The 22,562-nt window shown below is 33.9% G+C and overlaps 1 protein-coding gene across 5 annotated transcripts in view; it reads left to right on the top strand.

Annotated features, from left to right (window-relative positions):
- The first annotated feature begins 661 nt into the window (after positions 1-661).
- The window catches only part of RPRD1A (regulation of nuclear pre-mRNA domain containing 1A), a 97,872-nt gene continuing 75,971 nt past the window's right edge, over positions 662-22,562 (top strand). For 4 of the 5 annotated variants that reach the window (XR_012484388.1, XM_074279218.1, XM_074279220.1 and 1 more), the window contains exon 1: positions 673-939. Coding sequence is in view for 3 of the 5 variants with exons in the window: in XM_074279218.1 (XP_074135319.1) it covers positions 789-939 (151 nt within the window). In the remaining 2 variants the exon portion in view is untranslated. Of the gene's footprint in view, positions 940-22,562 lie in introns of all 5 variants that reach the window. The other variant, XR_012484389.1, reaches the window with a different exon arrangement.

Genomic DNA, 22,562 nt, shown 5'->3' with positions numbered 1-22,562 from the left:
AAGAGTTCTTTAAATGGTAATATGCAAATTTTTATTGATTATTGATAGCATCAAAATTTTTCCAGCTGTAAATACTTTAGTGTGTTTCTCATAAGTCATGTACTGAACGTATCCGTTCCAAGATTAGGCTTACATTCCAAACCTGGATTGTAAATTAAGTATTTAAGAAACATCAGACACCATTTCATTGATATTTCATTCAAAGCTATGCCATTCTGGAAACATTTTCACATCACTCATTAATTTTCCCGATTTGATTAAAAAAAAATTCAGAGGGTAGTCCTCTATAAACTTCAGGTGCCTCATGGATGTGTGATATTGAAGGGTTTACAAAAATTTGCTCACGGCTTTACCAAATGCTAATGGAACTGAACATTTCCAAGTTTCAGGCACCATTCAACGCCTAGTATTAGACCCTCAGGTACTTGCCTTCCCGCCACCTGCGGGGAAACTCCTGGAGTGCCACGTGCTACCCAGTTTGGCGCTGCGCGCCGGCGCGTCCGCTCCTCCCGCCTTTCGAAAGCATAGCCCCGCCCCTTCCGAGGCCCCCAGTGCATGCTGGGAAGAGGGTGGCCGCGACCCGCCTGCTTATGTCACTGCCGGTTGGGGCGCCATCTTGCTCCTGCTTGCGTCTGTGGTGGGGTTGGATGGGACTGTGGCGGCGGCGGCGGCGGTGGCGGTAAGGGGGCGGCGCGCTGGTGCCCGGGCCTGGCGAGCCCCTCCTCCCCGCGGGCTCCGCGGCGTGTTGGGCGCCGGACGCTGGGCGGCGGGGGCGCCGGGCTGGGGGGATGTCCGCCTTCTCGGAGGCGGCGCTGGAGAAGAAGCTGTCGGAGCTGAGCAACTCGCAGCAGAGCGTGCAGACGCTGTCGTTGTGGCTGATCCATCACCGCAAGCACTCGCGGCCCATCGTGACCGTGTGGGAGCGGGAGCTGCGCAAGGGTGAGTTCGGGCCAGCCGCGGCAGCAGGCCGCTTCCTCCTCCTCTTCCCCTTTCTCCCCCTCCCCCATTCTTCCTCATCTTACCTTTTTTCCTCTCTCATCCTCCTTCTTTTTGCTGTTTACTATTCCTCTCTTCCTCCTTCCACCTCCTCTCCCCCTTTCCCCCTCTTCTTTTTTCTCCCTTTCTTTTCATCTTTCCCCCTTCTCCTGTCTTCCCTTCATTCTTCCAGCTGCTTCCTTCCTTTCCTCTTCTCCTTTCCCTCCCCCTCTTTTTCCTCCCTTTCTCTTCAATCTTTTCCCTCCTCCTCCTCATGTCTTCATTCTTCCTGCTCCTTTTCTTCCTTTTCTTCTTTCTCCTTCTTTCTCCTACCTCCTCCTCCCCCTTATCCCCTTCGCCGCCGCCTTTTTTCTCTCTCTTGCTCCTTGGATTCTCCCGGGGGTTCCTTGGGTCCCAAGAGAGCAGGAAAGTCTGCTCCTGACGCCTCCCGCCAGGATCCGGGAACCGCGAAGCCCAGAGGCCCCGAGGAAGAAGTGTTTATAATCCCACGCGTGCGGCTGCCTGCTGGACCTTTCTGGGGCACGTTCTTGCTCCGGGGCTGTCCCCATTAAATACTTTTGTATGAAGCCATCTGCAGGCTGTGGTTCTGGAAACCGCTCCTTCTTGGGTTCTAGGAGTTGGGCTGCATAGGTTCTGTGGTCCTAAAGCCTCTTTCTCTCGGATGGAGAGGTCCAGCCGAGCTGGACCATAAGGTCTAAAAGGAAGCAAGGGTAGAGGTAGTCCTGGAGTGGAGGAAACTTATGTGGGGAGTTGTCTACATTATATTTACAATTCATTTAATGTCACTCCCAGCCTCTGAGAGCTGTGGAAAGATTATTTAGTCCAGCTGTTATTTTTACAAAACTTGCCTTAAAGCCGCAGGTAAAGCAGCAAGGATTCTGTGGACAGCACTAGGTTCAACTTTGCAGATAGAAACTAGCTCGATAGAATTAGTTGTGTGTGTGTGTGTGTGTGTGTTTGTGTATAAATATATATATTTAAAATTAATTAATTAAAAAACTTTTCCCATTGGCTTGAATTTTATAAATTGATAATTTTGATGATCTATGAATATAATAAATATCTAAAAAACTCTCGGCAGAAGAAAGGTTCCCCACCTCTGTATTAAAGCATTCAAAGTTATCTGAGTATGATATGATTTCTGAATATTATTCATTCTAGCTCTTTGGGTTAGAGCAGTATGTTACTTCCTAAAGTTAAGTTAGTTCCAATAATTGTTTATTTCTGATAGATATTGTCTGAAATGATGGCTGCTGAACAAATTTACTTCTTTTCCTAGCTTTAGAGCTTCCAGAGAATTTAAAAGGCCATTTGGTGGTACTGCTCTCATTTTACAGCTGAGAAAACAGGCCATATAGATTAATTTTCACTTCACTTTAATTTTAGTATTTATTTAATTAAATATCTCCTTGCTCTGCAGTAGAAATACAAAGAAGCAAAGTTCCTGCCCTTAAGGAATTTATAATCTAAGGAGGGAGACAACATGCAAACAAATTTATACAAAGTAAAAGATTGACTTCCCTAATGTCACACAGTTAATAAGTTGCAGTCAGGACTTGGCTCTATTATCCCATGGTTTCCAAAGGAAAAGAGTGTTCCTTTCCATTTCCCTGGGGCCTCTTTAAAGTTAGAGGAAGCATCCTTTTAAAATTTGTTTTAATAGTCTGTTAACATTTTTAAAAAATATAACTGATGAAATGAATGTTTATTGAGATGGAAGTTATATGATGTGGTAATTACTTGACCTAAGATGGTCACAATATATTAGGGTTCCATGTATAATTAAATGAAGGAGCTCTTGTTTCAAAACATTCTGCATTTTCCTTTTGTATTTTTTTTTCTTGGTTTTGATTGAAAAATATGTGCATGCCTTTTTTTAGATTCATGCATTTGTGTCCCTGGCTTTATCTAATCTCACTGGACAATTTGTTTTTGTACACATTTTGTCGTGTGCTAATAAATTTTTTTTCATACATATGATTTTATCACCTCAAAAGTTTACTTTTTTGTGTAAAATCTAGGGCTTTTTTTTTGCCTCAAAGATATGGTTATTAGTAAAATTAGAATAATTTTGAGACAGTAGAAATGTCACATTTATGTGCTATAAAAATATGTAGCTTGTCTGTATAATTTTTCTTAATCACTTTGAAATTACTTGCCAGCTATATACCCCCCTCCCCTGCCTGAAGCATATAGTACTTAGAAAAATCTAATAAGACCAGATTTAGAAGACAATCTAATTATAGTGAGGCAAATAGGTAGCGCTAGATCTGAAGTTTAACAAGGCCTGAGTTCAAATGTGGCCTCAGATACTTAAATGCTTTGTGATCCTGGGCATATTACTTAAGTAAGTTTTCTCATCTGTTAAATAGGTATAATTATAGCACCAAGCGTCAAGCTTTTTGAAGATCCAGTGAAATATTTGTAAAATGTTTTGCATTTATTGATGATATCATTGCTTTTTGACATTAAAAAAATCTGTACATAATTTTCATTTGAACCTCAACAAGCATCTAGATTTCTCAAGAGATGAAGGAATAGAGGGAGACAGGGATTAAAGTTATTTGCCTAGCTAGTAACAGAGATAGTACTGAAGTTTTTTCTAATACAATTTTTTTGTTGTCTCAGATTGGAGCTACATAATTTGGTGAATTGGATGAGATAAGAAAATTTGGTTTCCTTATAAGTTCATTGTTATGTGTTTCTATAATGGCCTTTATGTAGTAAGCATTTAGTAAGCATTCACTAAACGGGCACTAATAATGGTTGTATTTGAGCTTGTGTAACTGGTACCTGAAAGCACTAATTTCAACTAATTTTTATTGGCAACTTGGTAATAGGATAATTCATTCATTTGTATTGGTCTAGTTGATTATTGTAAAATCATGACTTTAAGTGAAATACAGTAATCTTTGTGTTCATTATCCTTATTGGAGGTAGATTATGCAACCAGAAACACCCCTTCTCTTCCTGGGGTTAGCAATTACTCTTGTTTTGTCATCATTGTAGCTATCTAGTATTTAGATAGCAACTATACTACACTAGCTAGGATTTCCTGAGAAAAGTGGGAATGTTTGTTGGAGTTGATGCTTTCAAAATAACAAAATGGACTCTTTTTGGATTGCATGACTAATTTACTGTTATTTATACACTCACCCTCTTGGATTCTTCTGCCTGGTTCCCTTAAACACATTATTGGGTTTATTTTTAGATACTACATAATTTTCATGAGTGTTCTGGTTAGTTTTTTTAGCCTTAAAGTCACTTAATTGAACAGGTTATTCCAACTAATAAACTGAGAGAATTTGAAGGAATTGGTTTTACCTATAAGACAAAGTAGTTTACAACTAGGATGATTACTATAGGAGGATTAATAACTTTGTTCATTTGAGTTAAGTAACAGGAAAACTGGTGATTGTTTTAGTAAGAGGAGACAATTAACCATTGGTAGAGGAGAAAGCTCTTTAATAAAGCTACTTCTAATAGTGTTATATAAATATGATGTTTTGACTAAAACTTTTAAGGAATAGTCATATCTGTAGCTTCTTGCTTGCACTTTCATCAACTGAAGATAGTAGTGAACTCATTTCTGCTTAACATTTTAATGCATTGTTTCCTTAGAAGTTGGGGAGCTTTCTTGAAATTCAAGTTTCTTTACTTAAAATTTTTATGTACTATCTCATATCAATAGATCTGTGATCTTTGTGGTATGAGTATTCCTCCCCCCCCATCTAATAGTATTTTATTTATTACCTGCAAGGATAATTTTCAACATTCACTTTTGTTAAGATTTTTAGTTTGAAATTTTTTTTCTTCCTTTCTTCCTTTTCTTCTCCCCAAGACAGCAAGCGATCAAATATGGATTAAATATGTATGATCATTGTAAACATATTTCCATATTAGTCATGTTGTGAAAGAAAAATCATAACAAAAGAGAAAACCAATGCTTTCACCCTGCCCAAGAAAGCAGGCAATCTGATATAAATTATATATATGCAATCATTTTAAATATATTTCCATATTAGTCATGTTGAGAAAGAAAAATTAGAACAAAAGTGAAAAAAGCACGACAGGGAAAAAAAAGTGGAAATAGTATACTTCTATCTATATTTAGTGTCTGTAGTTCTCTCTCTGGCTCCAGGTGGTATTTTCCATTCCAAGTCTATTGAAATTACCTTGGATCACTGTATTGCTGAGAAGAGCTAAGTCTATCATAGTTGATCATTATATAATCTTGCTGTTATGGTGTGCAATGTTCTCCTGGTTCTTCTCACTCCATTCGGCATCAGTTCATATAAGTCTTTTCAGGCTTTTCTGAAATCAGCCTGCTCATCATTTCTTGTAGAACAATTATATTCCATTACATTCATATACTATAACTTACTCAGCCGTTCCTCAGTTGTTTGGCATCCCCTCACTTTCCAGTTCCTTGCCAGTACAAAAATGAGCTGATACATACATTTTTGCACATGTAGGTCCTTTTCCCTCTTTTATGAACTCTTTGGAATATAGACCCAGTAAGGAGACTGGTGGATCAAAAGGTATGCAGTTTGATATTTCTATGGGCATAGCTCTAAATTCCTCTCCAGAATGATTGCATCAGTTTAGTATTCTTTCTGTGGGTATGGTTCACTACCCATCTTATATTTTGCAATTATTTCTCATATGTTTTCACAGATCTTAAAAATTGGATCTATCCATAGACTTTCTAAAAATTATTTTCAGTATTTCAATATTCAGTGATAGAAATGTCCATAACCAATGTTTAGTGCCTTAAAATAATGTTTAATGTAAATGAAGTTTATCTTCAACCCTAACTTTAGAGCTGCATGTACCATAAAAATAACTTGTTGGGTTTTCACTGGAACTTTAAAACCAACTACTTTCAACATTAGTAGCATTTTTCTTGTAGAAGTTGAGTTTTAGCTGAAACTTGAAGAAGTCAAGAAACAGATGAGGATCAAGAGAATCTCAGGCTTCAGGGATAGTCACTGCAAATGCACAAAATCAGAAAAAAAATTCACTATTTCAGAAGCATAGGCACATTCAGTTCAATAGATTTCTTATTAAACATCTGCTTTGTATGAAGCACTGAGTTATAAAGTGGAAAAAAATTCTTATTCTGAAGGAATTTATATTCTCTGGGACATTTGACATATATATGGTAAAGTATAATAAAAAAATAGGAGGTAAAGAGGAATAAGGAGAAGTCAGTACTCTTGGAATATTTGAGAAAGCTAGAGGAATAGCTGTGAAAGGATTTACAGAAGTTAGATATATTTTATATGTAGTGTTTGGTGAGGGTAACTGTAGCAGGGAAGTCTGCAATGTATATTTCAGTATAGAAATTAGGTGAAACAGGACAATGGATACTGTATCAATAGTGTCTACTTCAAACATCCAGAGAAGCAGTAGTTGGATTTTCTTGAGATGGTTCTTGCTCCCTCCTTCCTCTCCTTCCTTCCCTTCCTCTCTCCCTTCTTCCCTTCCATTTTATTTTTCCAAATCCATGCAATGATAATTTTCAACATTTCAACATTCACCCCTGCAAAACCTTGTGTTCCAAATTTTCTCCTTCCTTTTCCCCCATTTCATTATAGATTAAATCTGATATAGGTTCTTCTACACATATTTCTATATTTGGAAGATAAGTGTGTGTAAAAGGTTGAATGGAGGAAGAAAAATCCATCCTCTCATTTAGTTGTCAGCTGTTACCTCAAATCATTCAGTAAATTCCAATGTCTTAGTATCTGTAGGATCAAATATAAAATTTTCTTTGGCTTTTAAAATTCTTAATAACCCGACCTCCTTCTACCTTTCCAGTTTTCTTATTCTTCTCCATACAGTCCAGTGTTACTTTGTGTCTCTATTCCTTGGGGGGGGGGGAAGGGGACGGACAACCCACTTTTCTGACTGTGCACTTTCAGTGACAGTCCCCATGCCTAGGATTCTCTTGATCCTCACCTCAGTTTCTTGACTTCCTGGGATTCTCTTGATCCTCATCTCAGTTTCCTTCAAGTTTCAATTAAAATTCCACTTTTGCAAGTTTTTCTTGATTCCCCATAACGCTAGTTAGTGCCTTTTTATTGAGAGTACTTCCAATTTATCCTGTATATATGTTTTTTTGTACATAATTGTTTTCATGTTGTCTTTTCATTAGACTCTGAGCTTCTTCAAAGCAGGAGATATACTTTGTGTCACTTGTGCTTGGCACAGTGACTTGGCATGTATAATTTCTTAATAAACCCTTGTTAATTTGATTTGTAAGTACATCTTATTCATAAGTTTAATTTTTTAAACCTTTTAAAAAATAATAGTTTTTTTATTTTTCAAAATACATTTATCCCTGCAAATCTTTTTTTTTTTTTTTTTCCCAAATTCTTCTTCCTCTCTTCTCCCCTCTCCTAGACAGCAAGTAATCCAATATAGGTTAAACATGTGTAATTCCTTCCGAACATTTTTACACATTTTAGATTTAGATGTTTTGTGAAAACATGGATTTTAAAAATTATTTTGATATATGTATATTCCACTGAAAGATCTTAATATATAACAGCATCATTCATAACACATATACATATTCCACTGAAAGATCTTAATATATATAACAGCATCATTCATAACAGGTAAGCTATGACTTTTTTTTTAAAGCATTTTTTGAAATTATACAGTATAGACTTTTAAATCTAATATTTTGGTTTAGATGGTAATTAAATAAGTAGAATTGATTTACTGAATGTGCATTAACTAATTTTCTATAACTTTTTAGGAAGCATGAATTGCCTTTTTAAAATATTTTTATGTCTTGAATTCTTTTTTGTAACAAAAAATTTGTCTTATTAATGATCTTATTAATTTAAAATAAAAGATGAAGGCTAACATGCTAATAGAAATCAATTCCTTTGTAACTTGCTTTTTGTGTTAGATTACTCAAATTAGTTTCTTTGAAAGTCTGGAAAGTTGCTTTTTCCTTTCCTAACTCAAAAGACTCCAGTGGATTCCTATTACATCAAAATAATAAAATGCAAACTCTTTTGTTTTAAATTTAAAATCCTTCACTGTCTTGCTCTGAGTTTTTTCCAGTCTTATTGCATATACATTATTCCCCTTCGTGTACTTTATCTCCAGCCAAACTGGCCTATTTGCTTATTTGTGCCAATCTTTCACTTTTATGCTTTTTCATCAGGCCCATTCTGTGCTTAGAATATATTCTGCTTACATCTTCCTCTTAATATCCCTTACTTCCTTCAAAGCTGATCTCAAGTGCTGTTTCTGCTTCCTGAATGATGCATGAAGTCTTTAAAGATCACTGTAGCTGATTGTCTTCTCTCCCCACTCCCATTTCTATATTTAAAGAAAAATAACCTTGTGTTTGCTTTAAATATATTTACTTTTTTTGTATATATGATCCCAAAAGAATGAAGTCTTTGAGGTCAGGATTGGATCTTTGCAGGTTATTCCCATCAACAGTGGGTATCCTCTTAAGACTGTCCCGGAACTTCTCCTTCCCCCCTCCTCATCCCCTCTCCTCAATTTGTACTCTTTCACATGGTGACCTCATCAGCTCTTCTAGGTAAAATTATTGTCTTTGCTTACCTCCACTCTAGAATTTCCAATTGCTTGTTGTACATCTTGAATTCATTATTATGATCTTCAACTTAACATGTCTAAACTTAAACTCTCCATTCCTTCAAACCTTCCCTCTTCCTAAACTTCCCTGTTACTACTGAGGACACTACCATTCTCATAGTCACATAATCTTGTGTCTTTTCTTTCTTCTCCCTGCTTTCTCTTTTTCCTCCCTGTATCCTTCCCACATCTCTTTATCCCTTCCCTACATTTCCCCCTTCTTTCATTCCTCTTCTCCCTCCTATCCACTCTGTTGCTAATGCTTGTTGATTTTACCTTTGGAACATCTCTCCAGTGTGCCTCCTCTCTTCCAGGCACAGTCACTACTCTAGCCCAGGCCTTTATCACCTTACAGTTGATTATAGCCTTCTGTTTAGTTTGCTTGCAGCAAGATTCCCTAATACAATCCACCCTCCACTTGGCTTTTAAAGTGACCTTCCTGAAAGGACCATGTGTCCTCTATGCTTAATAATGCTATGTAGCTATTAATAAACTCTAGTGGCTCTTTGTCACCCTTTGGAGCAAATATAAAATCCTGTGTTTTACGTTCAAAGGTGAGATTCTTCATAACTTGGTATATCTTTTCTATTTTTCTAGTTATTTTACCTTACTTATAATCTTAATGCACTTTGATCCAGTGATACTGTCTTCTTTACTTTTCTTCTGACAAGATGATCTAAACTATGTTCTGACTTAAGGAATTTTTGTTGACTTTTCCTATACATGGAATACTGCTTTCTGGCTTTCATGGCTTTCTTCAAAGTCCTTAATCCTTTTTAATTCTAGTGTCTTTAGTCTTCAGTGATTATTTTCCTTTTATCTTGTATATAGTCTGTGTATTTACTTGCATATATTTTTCCCCTTTAGATTGTAAGCTCCTGGACAGCAGGTACTTTTGCTTGTTTTTTGTCTTTTTGTGTGTGTGTGTACTTAGTGCTTATTACAGTGCTTGACACATTAAGTATTTAATTCAAGCTATCACGCTACAGATTTCTTCCTTTTATACTTTGAAAACTTATCTTTTTTAGAAAAAAGAAAATGCCTCTGTCTCTGTGCTTATTGCCTCCGTTTCATCCCATTTTTCCTTGTAGTCTGTATTCTGACCTCATAACTTTGAAGAGAGCAGTTTTAGTTAAATTAACTGATTTTTTTTAATTCTCAAAACTGGTGGGTTTCTTGATCTCTGCAGCATTTGACACTTTGATTGTGACACATCTTGGTTTTTGTACTTAAGTAACCCCTTCATTCTCTTTTACTGAATCATTATTCATGTCCTGGCGCCTAACTGTGGTTGTACATCAATTGTCTGTCTCTGATATTCTCTCTGTGAGTTCATTGGCTCTTATTGTTTCAATTAACACGAACCTGGAAGGTTCTTAAGGTACTTAAGTAGTATCTAATATAACTCTTATTTTTAATAGGTGAGCAAACAAGGATGTAGGGAAATTAGGACTTGCACAAGATCATACAGATACATTGAAACAGGCCCTGGATTAGAATTTACGTAACAAGCATATAAAAGCATTTATTTCATTTACTGTATCCAGACACTGATTAAATATTGGGTGATACAAATACAAGCAAAAGAAATATATCATTATACAATCTTGTTGTTATGTAGTGTTTTCCTGGTTCTGCTGGCTTTATTCATCATTAGTTCATGTAAATCTTATCGGGCTTTTATAAAATCAGCCTGTTCATTATTTCATATAGAACAATAATATTCCATTAATTTTATATACCATAATTTTTTCAGTCATTCACCAATTGACGGGTATCTACTCATTTTTCAATTTTTTGCCACCACAAAACAACAAAAAACTGCTATAAATATTTTTGCACATGTAGGGCCTTTATTATGTTTTTATGATATAAAATTATTGGTGACATTGGTGGATCATCAGGTATACACAGTTTTATAGCTCTTGAGCATAGTGTCAAATTGCTTTCCAGAATGGTTCCACAACCAGTGCATTAGTATCTTAGTTTTCCCACATCCCCTCCCAACATTTATCATTGTCTTTTCCTGCCATCTTCAACAATCTGATAAGAGTGAAGTGGTACTTCAGAATTGTAAAATCACATTTTTAGTAAAACTTTTAAAGCATTAACAAATATTTTTCTCCAAAGCCCTTTTCTAGATATATTAGGAAAAGGTGCTTTGGAAATGTAGATGAATGAAGGTAAGAGACAAGGAAAACTTTTTTTTAGGAAAATGGATTAAATATGATCTACATGATTTATCTAATCTTTAATGAAGATTAAGATTGACTTCTCTTCTTGACTTCACAGCTTCCCTCGTCCTGAAGCAATTGTTTTTAGAATTTAGCCAAAAATATATTCTCTGTTCTCTTGAAAGGGAGGCACCCTCACAGACTTATATCTGGGAAAGACTCTCCATGTTGATCTTTGATCCCTTAAGAGCAGTGAATCAGGAGGGACTGGATTGGGATTTGGTTATATAGTTTTGGAATGTTAACTCAGGATTGTATTACTATATATTTTAATTTTTTTTAGATATCCCTAAAAAAATTACCTGAATTCATCTTGGGACAGAGTTATGTAGGAGAGCATGGAAAACTGCTAGTTTGACCTTCTCTCTCCATGATAGAAATCCTTGGATCCTTTATTAATGTTAAATCAAATACAGTTATTTTGGACAAAGGACCCTAAAATACAATACAGTAGTAGTGGTGTTTTTCTTGGAAACCTATGATTTCCAAGTCAGTCCAAAAATGTCTGCTTAATCTATAACATAATGTAGTTGTTAGATTAATTGAACTGATTTCTGGGGTCTCTTTCATCTCTACAACTATAACAATAATATTTTAACATATTGTGTTTTGTGGTAACAAAAGGCCAGAATAGTTTTATATGTAGTAATTGGGAAATAGCTAAACAGACTACTTTATATAAATTTAATGTAACTCATTAAGAAATATGATCTCCATTCCATTCCAGTTGTAAATTTATTAACTTATAAATGGCAAATACAAACAGTTTAAGGAAACATGGGAAGATTAAAGAAGTGATGCAGAGTGAAAGAAAGGTACCCAGAGGAGTAATATAATGCAACAATATAAAGGAGGACAACATTGAGGCCACAGAACTTGGGTTGATAGTAGTACTCAAATGTTAATAAGTGTACATTCATCCTTTCTGTCATGGTAAATTTAAAAAAGACAAGTGGTATTTGCAGCTAATATTCAGTAACATCTTGCCTCTCTCACGATGTCTAAGGGGCCAAATAATCATTTATTATATTTTTTTGTTAGAAAACATAAATGGAAATACAGCCTCTTAACATACCTTTCTTCCTCCTCCCACCCATCCCACCCCCATTCTTAAATAGAAAACTTAGCACTATGTTTAATGCCTTAAATTGAATACTTATTGAGACAGGTAAATATATTGGTTCTGTGGAAATTTTATTTCCATCTATTTGATTCTTTTAGATAAGGTTTTGTAAGATGATGCAATATTGTTACTTTGTGTTTTTATTGTGTTTGTATTTGAATGCTTAAAGTGATAAATCCATGAGTTAGTGAATGAGAAAACTTAAGCAATCATAGATATTAAAAGGCTTCCTTTCTATGTCTCTTGACATTAAACTTGATAATTGTCTACATTATACTAATCCTGGTCTTTTATTTTTAACATTCTATGTTTAATTTTCTCCTCTTTCTAGGAAGAAGACATTTTCCCTGCTTTTTACGATCACAAATAACTTCTACAGCAACATCAAGTGACAGCATTAGCTTGGGAGGGGAGAAAATGTTCAGACTTTTACCAGTAGCAAACTACTGTGCTGTGAGGGTAGAAACTAATTTAGCAGGGAAAAAGCAGGCTAAACTTTCAATAAGAACATGTAAAAAATAGTATGCTTTGATTTTTTTTTTTCTTTTCAGCCCAGTTTTGCAGAAGAAGCTATTTCATAAGTTAATATATAGGATTTTGAAGCATAGAAGCAAAAAAATAACAAACAAAATACAACTCGAGAGGACTTAGAAGGTAGTTTGATTGTCAGAAGTGATTCTTGAGCATATTTCCCCCCAATTGACTATGTTGGAGGAGTATTGTTCTTTTTTACTAAGTGTCCTTTGTATGCAGCCAAGTGTTCAATTTTAATTTCTCTCTTCCTATAGTATCAATCTATAGGATAATTTGCTACTATTGTAGGAAGCAGCATCTGTGCCGTAATAGATATTTATGACTGAAGATGTAATTAGGCAAATATCATCCAAACTCTCAAAATAATAAATTGAAAGTGAAATTATTTCATTTTCATCATGCATTCCATTGTATGTATTGGAGCATTATTTCTTATCTTTTTTTAGTTGAGAAACAGTTATATGAACTTGAAAACTAGAGACCACCCAGCAAATAAACTCATTATTTGTAGTAGTTGTTTTTCCTTCCCAAATTATTTAACTGCATTTAGTAAAATTTAAACTAACCATCTGGATTTTTAGGCTTAAGTTTAATCTAACAGTTTGACTTTATTCTTAATTGTTGAAACTTTAAGCCTTTTTGCTATCTATTCATTCAAGTCTCAAATATGGAGCAACACTTGTAGTTGTAATTTTTAATGTAATAGAATTCAAAGCCCTTAAATGAGTAACAAGAAATAGTAAATTGTCATTCCCCAGGATTTTGGGGGAGCAAAGATACAGAAGATATTTTGTTCTTTTAATTTTTAAAAAAGATTTTTGCACTAATATTTGTTAGTGAAATTTATCTAATTTTCTTTTTACTCTTCTTGGTTTAGCTATCAGTATCCTGTTTCACAAAAAGTTTAATAGGATTAATTCCATTAATCTAATCAATTAACTAGCTTGGTTAGTTAATTTAGTTAATTTAATCATTTAGAATTAGGTGATCTGTAAATATTTATTAGAATTCACTTATAAATCCATCTGGTCCTGATTCTTTTTACTTAGGAAGTTCATTTGTGACTTGTTCAGTTGTTATTATTATTGTTTTGCTGAGGCAATGGGTTAAGTGACTTGCCCAGGGTCACACAGCTAGGAAGTGTTAAATATCTGAGACCAGTTTTGAACTCAGGTCCTCCTGACTTAAGGGCTGATGCACTGTCACCTATTTGGTCCCAATATTTTTTTCTAAAATAGGTTTATTTAGATATTCTTTTTCTTCTGTTAATCTGGGCAGTTTATTTCTGTAATTATCCTTTCTTTTCAACTAAATTGTTAAATTTATTGTCAAAAATTGGGCAAAATAGCTTCAAATAATTGATTTAATTTCATCTTCATTAGTAGTGTATTCATCCTTGGCTGTGTTAGAGAAAAACCTATTCCATATATGTAAAAATAGAGAGAGTAGTCTCTGAATATTTCTTGTTTCTGAAATAGAAAATACAAACAGTAGGCATGTAATCCTGCTGGCCTCCCTGGCATAGGCAAATTACCTAGAATGTATAATTTCAAGATTATAAATACTGTTCTAATGAAAAATTGGAAAAACAACTTACATAATAATAGTTAAACTGAATAATGAGAAGATGGGAATGGGCAAATAGTTTGAATTATGTTCAGAATTATAAATATCTTGGCAAATGCATTTCTGTGATTTTTTATTTGGAATTTTATTGGTCCTCAGGTTATAGATGCTTCATTTTTTCGACATTGCTCTCTTATGATTATGAGTAACAATTATATCTTTGTTGTAGGGGGGAAGAAATCTGTAAATAGAATAATAGATTGGGATATATATATATATTAAACAGATAAAAATATATATATATATATATTTATCTCTGTTTAATTGTTTACATTTTTTATTAAGTTGACAACATAGTTGAATTAGTTTCCCCTCTGAAAAAATATTATGTGTCTGCTTTATAAACTCTGAAAAAAATGTTTGTGGGATTTTTAACAAACCTGTCTGACAGATTGAGCAGCTTTGCAAATTTTTTCTTAATTTTTTATGACTATGCCTTTGATTTTTTTTCTACGTACCTTAAACCTAAGCTAATTGTAGGTAACTTCCAAATTACGATAAATTCAGAAACACCTTCTTTCCAAAAAATATTTACTCAGATTTAAAGCTTTTTGGCATCTTCTTCCCATCTTCCTTGTTCTTCCCTCTCTTACTTTATAAATGGGATCTAGTAAACAAAAAACATCATTTATTTATTTTTAGTAATTACTAGTTAACTTTATGCTTATAGGAAGACTCAATTATAATGAAGCTATTTTAATTTGAATCTGGGGGAAGAGATAATATGTTAACAATATATACTTAAATAATTAATTGATTCTGGCTTTGAAATTCTGTTACCATCCTGTTTTTAGTAACTGAAGGGTAGTTATTTTTTGTGGCATTATTTTTAAAAATTATTTATATTTAGTCACTAATTTTAGAAATTTTGTTTCAATACACCATCATCCATTTTACTACTGTGAGTGTACTAGAGGTATTAGAGAGTGTATAAAGTCTGTAGGAGTAAATAAGAGACAGAAAATAAGTCTTTTACTGAATGGAAATGTATGTTTTAGCATTTGATTATAATGCATGTTTATGACTGATAAAATAAAAAGTTAGGAAGTTTAGTTTTTATTTGAAACTGAGTTCAGGGATCTGGAACTTTGTGAGATATGGTTTGTATGTGTGACAGTATGACAGTGAGAAAAGGTGTGAGTGTATTTTATGGAAGTTGTTTTTGGAAGAGTGATAATATAAAATACAAAGAGGGTAAAAAAAGAATATTTTGAACTTGATACTTAGATAAAAGTGAGAATAAATGGATTAACATAGTATATCAAATATAACCACTTTGTCATTTAAAACACTTCACAACCTGTATTCCTTTCTTATCCACTTTTTTTTTTTTAAAACATTCACTTCCATTAAATTTTCTTGATACAGTTGTCCTTCATAATGCAATTCATATCTCATGTTTGCCTTTTCACTTTTATTTCTTAGAATCCCTGGTTTCCTTTAAAACTCATTTCACATAAAGTCTAATACTTATGTCTTTTCCTGAGTACCTCTGTGTAGTGTCTCCCTCAATAACTTTGTATTCTTTTTGCTATATTCCAAATGTATACATTTCCCATGAGAATGCAAGCTCCTTGAGAATGCACTATTCTATTACAGTTACTTAACAGAATATGTTCAGATGCCTTATAAAGCTTATTGATTGATTATAGCTTTGTAGATTTAAATATTACTGAGGCCTTTTAATAGGTTATTTGCAAGGTACTTTGTAGTGTAGCAGCTATCTTAATTACATTAAGTGCTGGATTTATCAAGACAGCATGGGTTCTATTCCTGTTTCTGTCATTTGTGATTATATGATTGTGTGCAGAGACTTGATGGAATGATGTACACAGTAGTTCCATATCTGATCTTTTTCAAAAGAAAAAGTAGATAAAAGGGAAAAGGTTAAGGAAAGTATGGTAGAGAATAATAATATTAACAATAATTATTTAGTAATAACTAGCATTTATATGCAAAAGCATTTTATATTTGTTCTCATTTGATCCTAATAGTTCTGTGAAGTAGGTGCTCCTAATAGGTAGGTGCTGTTACTTTCATTTTAAAGGTGAAAATAATTGACTTGCCATAAGTGATAATTCCATCCTTAAAAATGATAGAAGAAATAAGGGGAAATGCTACTTTAGATCTGATTTTCATTAATAGACAATAAAGGAGCTGGTTCTTGGGTGGAAATCATGAAACTTTGGTGTGATGTGATCACCCCATTCTAGAGTTTGAAATAGAAGAGTGAAAATCTGAATGTAGTGTGGCACATGCTCCAGATTTTGGGAAAGAGTTCAGAAGAGTCAGGAAAAATAGGATCTCATGGAACAAATTATTTTTTAAAAAACCAGTCAAGATTGTTAGGGGAAATAAATGCTCAGGAACAAATCTCTCCCCCCCCCCCCATTATATATTTATTTAGAATATGCAGGATTTAAATTTTTATTTTATTTTATTTTTAAAAATTTAATTATAGTTTTTATTTACCAGATATATGCATGGGTAATTTTACAGCATTAACAATTGCCAAACCTTTTGTTCCAATTTTTCCCCTCCTCCCTTCTCTTCTCTACCCTCCCCACCCCCCCATGGCAGGTTGACCAATACATATAAAATATGTTAAAGTATAAATTAAGTACAATATATGTATACTTGTCCAAACAGTTGTTTTGCTATACAAAAAGAATAGGACTTTGAGATAGTGTACAATTAGCCTGTGAAGGAAATCAAAAATTCAGGCAGACAAAAATAGAGGGATTGGGAATTCTATGTAGTGGTTCATAGTAATCTCTCAGAGTTCTTTCACTGGGTGTAGCTGGTTCAGTTCATTACTCTTCTATTGGAACTGATTTGGTTCATCTCATTGTTGAAAATGGCCACCTTCATATAATATTGTTGTTGAAGTATATAATGATCTCTTGGTCCTGCTCATTTCATTCAGCATCAGTTCATGTAAGTGTCTCCAGGCCTTCCTGAAATCATCCTGTTGGTCATTTCTTACAGAACAATAATATTCCATAATATTCACATGCCACAATTTATTCAGCCATTCTCCAATTGATGGGCATCCACTGTGTTTCCAGTTTCTGGCCACTACAAAGAGGGCTGCCATAAACATTCTTGCACATACAGGTCCCTTCCCCTTTTTAAAGATCTCTTTGGGTTATAAGCCCAGTAGTAACACTGTTGGATCAAATGGTATGCCAGTTTGAAAAATTTTTGAGCATAATTTCAAATTGAGGAACAAAATTCTTAAGATTCCATGGGAGATAGTTCCTATGAGGAGGAAAAAAATATGAGACTTTTGAAGGGACTGATGTAGACACAAAAGTGAACTTGGCAATTTAACTTAGCTTTTCAAAAGAAATAGAAAATAGATGATGGGTTCAAGTTTAGGTAATAGAGAATAGAAACAGACCTTAAATTGGAAAGATGTGACGTTCAAACCCCTCATTACATAGAATAAATTGAAGCCCAAAGAGGTTCAATGACTTGACTAGCAAGGGTTTTAATTGAATCCAGTCAGTAAGCATTTTTATTTATTTATTCATTCATTTATCTATTCATTCATTCATTCATTCATTCATTCATTCATTCATTCTGAGGCTGGGGTTAAGTGACTAGGAAGTGTTAAATGTCTGAAACCACATTTGAATACCAGAAATTTGAGAAAGGTAAAAAATCAGGACTACTCTTAAGGAGTTTACATGTTACTTGGGAAGACACATGAAAATATACAATGAAAAAGGAAGATCGTCTCAAAGGAAGAACACTAGCAGGGCATTTGAATGATTGAAGCTGTACGCATGGAGGATGAGGGTAGGACCTGGGAACTATGAATCAGAAAAGATCTCTTGTAGAAAGAAGGAATCTTTAAAGGAAATCAGGGAAGCTCAAGAGTTAGAAATGAGGAGAGCAAACATTTCTAGGGAAAGGGAGTAGTTAGTCACTGCAAATGTACAGAATTGAGTAGAGCATTTTGTGTGAGTTACTTGAAGGAGGTCAGTGTGGCTGGATCCTACGAGTTGAAAGTGGGGGAGTAAAGTATAAACTGCCTTGGAAAGATGAGAAAAAATTAGGTTGTGAAGACTTTGACTTCAAGTCCAGTCCAAGCCCACCACGTTAAGATTGTGACATGGTCCTCTAAAGACGTCAAGAATTCCATAAGCTTAAAATGAGGGAAACTAAGAATTTTTTTTTTTTAAGGATATTATATTTAAGTCAAAGGGAACAAAAGTATTAAAGAATTAGATCTTTTGGTGTATGTAGGATGATGATTGCTGAAAGCAGAAGTCAGTGCTTTTGACATTTTCTCTGTAAATAAACAAACCTTTGTATGGGAAATTAAAACAAAAATTACTATCATGGAGTTGATAATTTAATACATATAAAGAGATAGCAAGAAGATGCCTCACTTTGATGTTGAATTCAATGAGTCACTTGACCCAAATGAATTAGCAAGTGCGATTGCTGATTAACTCAATATTTCGAGTATTGTGGAAAATGGAAAGGGTATTTTTAAGATTAAAGAAAGGGTAATGTTCCAGCTTTCAAAAAGGGAAGTGTTTTGCACTTATAGTCTGAGTTTGATTTGATTCCAAGATAAATTCTAGAGTATTAAAATTGCTAACTATCTAGAAAGGGAGTCATTGCTTAAAAGGAATTAGCATGACTTCATTCAGAACCAGTCATTCCAGATTAACCTCATTTCTTTTTGGACAAGATTACTTACTAGTAGATAAAGAGGAATGTTGTGTTTATTGCTTACCTAAATTAAAAAAAAATTATTATAGCTTTTTATTTACAAGATATATGCATGGATAATTTTTCAGCATTGACCCTTGCAAAACTTTCTGTTCCAACCCCCATGGCAGCTTACCTAAATTTCATCAAAGTTTTTTGATGGATCTTAAATACCAAATGGGATAAATAGAAGTGGTATAGACAATATTACACACAGTTGAAGTCAGAAGATATTCGATGGGCTTCAGATATAGATCTACAGTGAAATACTCTGTAAGGATCTATATTTGATTCCATGCTGTTTAATGTTTTTATAAATGATTTTGATAAAGCATTGAAAGTGTGCTTATCAAATTTGCAGGCAACACAAAATTGGGAGAAATTCCAACAATAGATGACAGAATCCAGAAGACTCTTGACAGTCTCCTAGACCTAATCAGTTTTGGGCACTGTAGTTTAAGGACATTGATCATCAGAATACTGTTCAAAGGAAGCACTTGGGGTAGAGAAGACTCTATTGAAGAAAGTTGGAACAAGAAAAGATGAGGAAATAACATATCTGCCTTCAAGTATGCCCTCATGAGAGTAATTAGATTTATTAGCTTTGGCCCCAGAGGGCAGAATCAGGAGAAATAATAAATACAAATTGCAGAAGGACAAATTTAATTTTTTGACAAAAGCTGTCCAAAAGTGGAATGGGCTTTGTCCTTTTATAATTCTGAGTATAACTTACAAAGCTATTGTTAGGAAACTTAGGAAAAAGATAGAGAATTTGTTAAATTAACATGTCACTATAGTGTATGGATACTAGATTTAGATCAAATCACTCAGTTGTCTCCTCTCTGTAATGAAAAAATTAAACTAGAGCTCTTAAATCACTAACTATAGATCATTTGAACCTGGATTCAAATCTCATCTGACTTTTAGTAGCTAATGGTCAAGTCACTTAATTTTTCTGAACTTCATTTCTGTTTTCTATAAAATGAAATATATTACTTTTATTGTGAGGTTTAGATGAGCTGATGTTTCTAAAGTACAAACTTGTTAAATGTTATGTCAGTTATGTTTTGTTATGAATAAGGGACAATTATGGGTATAGGAGAGCTGTTGAGTTTATGAATTCAGCAAATGCTAAGCTTCAGGGAGCAGGAAGTAGGATAAGAAACATTCAAGTACTAATTCTGCTAAGGCAGATGTCCAGAGATGTGATCTGAGAGAAGATAGAATGGGTAGTTCAATAGTAGTATAGATTTTTAAAATAAATTGCTATCTTTGCACTCTATTAGAGCTCCAATTTTCATTCTTAATGCTTAATTCTCTTGTCATATACAAATCAATTACTATTTTCAATAAAGTAGTAAGGGAAAAATAATATATTTTATAATATTATAATATATAATTATATATTTTATATAATTTATATTTTATATAATATGTAATATATAGAGCAAAAGACTAAATTTGCACAGATGACAATTCATTTCTATGAAGGAGTGACAATATTGAATATAGGGGAGAATTGGGGGTAGTTACATGAATTTTTCATTGATTTCTGGCATGCCTATAATGCTAATTAATAATAATTTTTACGTTAGGAGGGCTGTTGAATTGCCTCTTTTAATGTAAGCTAATCTCCAAGATTGCTTGTGGCTAGGCAGAGTCAAGTGAATTGAAATAATACCATGCAACTAGCTGATTAAGAGGGAAGGTCAAAGAATGATAGAAGATTGCCCCAAAAACCCCAAATAATTCCCTTTCATGCAGATTAAAGGGTACAGGAACATTTTCAGATTATTTGAATTTTCCATGTATCTAGTTCATATCCATTAAAATGGACTAAAAAGAATGATTAGCATAGGACAACAGCAAAAGATAATGGCAAATGTTGGAGGGGATGTGGGAAAACTGGGACACTAATACATTGTCAGTTGAACTGTGAATGGATCCAACTATTCTGGAGCGCAATTTGGAACTATGCCCAAAGGACTATCAAACATTGCATACCCTTAGTTCCAATTGTGTTTCTACTGGGCTTATATCCCAAAGAGATCTTAAAGGAGAGAAAGGCACCTACATGTGCAAAAATGTTTGTAGCCCTTTTTGTAGTGGAAAGGAACTGGAAACTGATTAGATGACCATCATTTGGAAATTGGCTGAATCAATTATTGTTTATGAATATTATGCATGAAATATTATTTTTCTGTAAGAAATGACCAGCAGGATGATTTCAGGCCTGGAGAGACTTACATGAACTGATGTTCAGTGAAATGAGCAGAACCAGAAGATCATTATACATGGCAACAACAGGATTATGTGATGATCAACTGTAATGAACTTGAATTTTTTCAACAATGAAGTGATTTAAGACAATTCTAATAGATTTGTGATGGAGAGAGCCATCTACATTCAGAGAGAGAACTGTGGAACTGAGAGTGGATCATAATATAGCATTTTCACTCTTTTTTTGTTATTGTTTGCTTGAATTTTATTTTATATCTTTTTCTTTTTTAAGATGATTGTATAAATATGTATGCCTCTCTAGAATTTAACATGCATTTTTGCCATGTTAAATATATATTGCACTACTTGCCCTCTAGGGGATATAGGGTGGGGAAGGGGAAAATTAGAACATAAGGTAACACAAGTTTTTTCAAGGATCAATGCTGAAAATAATTCTTGCATATATTTTGAAAATAAAAAAGAATTAATAGCATTTATTAAGTCCTTATTTGCAAAGTGCTTTACTAAGTGTTCTATTATAAAAGTGAGATAGTCCTTGTTTTCAATTCCGATGGAAGAAATAAATTAAAGGAAACTGCAAGTCGGATAAGTTTCATGGTCCATAGGATCTAGTGAATTGATGTTTTATGATGCTTTAATATTTCCATTGATAAAATATCACTTTGTTGAACCATTTAATAGTGCCAAGGACTTTGATATCACACATTCTCTTTTTTGGGTCTTTTGTAGCTGAGGCTGTGGGTTGCTTTTTTGGATGATTTCTGATAGCACTGAACTAGAAGAATTGCTATTCCTAAGGCTCTTGGTTTTAGAATCCTGGATTTTCCTCATCAGGGTCCAAAGGACGATAGTGGTCAAAGTGGTAGTGGCAGTTTGGCACATTCTACATTCTGTCTCTTCCTTATGTTGGAAAATGAAAAATGTTCATCATGTCATTTCTTTCAATATGATGTTTATATTTCATTTTCTAGTTATTTCTCAGTTTGATGGTATCTCCTTGTTCACTTTCTTTGTTTAAGACAAAATAAATGGGGGGGGTGATGGTGGTACAAAAAGATCTTTTCTGTCTGACTACCCATGTATTATTCAAAGTTATAGTTTCACATTTTTTAGAATGTTTGAACCATTTTGAATTTGCAGCAGTGCAAAAGTGTCCTTATTCTTCCTATAACCTAAGCAGCAGTTTTATTTTCTTATCTTTTTTTCTCATCTTTTCCAGTTTGTTAGATATAATACCTTAAAGCCATCTTAATTTGTGTTTATTAATGATTTGAAATATTTTATTTCATTTTGTTGCTGCAGTTTGCATTTCTTCTTTTGAAAAATATTTCTTATTCTTTACCCATGTTTCTTATCTTGTTTATATTGTAGTGATGTAAATACTGCATGTATTCCCCCTCTTCATTACCTAGAAATATAATTTAATGTTATGAGAAAAAAACCAAACATCT

Source organism: Sminthopsis crassicaudata, chromosome 1 (assembly GCF_048593235.1).
Source record: "Sminthopsis crassicaudata isolate SCR6 chromosome 1, ASM4859323v1, whole genome shotgun sequence".
NCBI lineage: Eukaryota > Metazoa > Chordata > Mammalia > Dasyuromorphia > Dasyuridae > Sminthopsis > Sminthopsis crassicaudata.
Note: the sequence above shows the minus strand (reverse complement) of the source record. Positions and strands in the feature narration are given on the sequence as shown.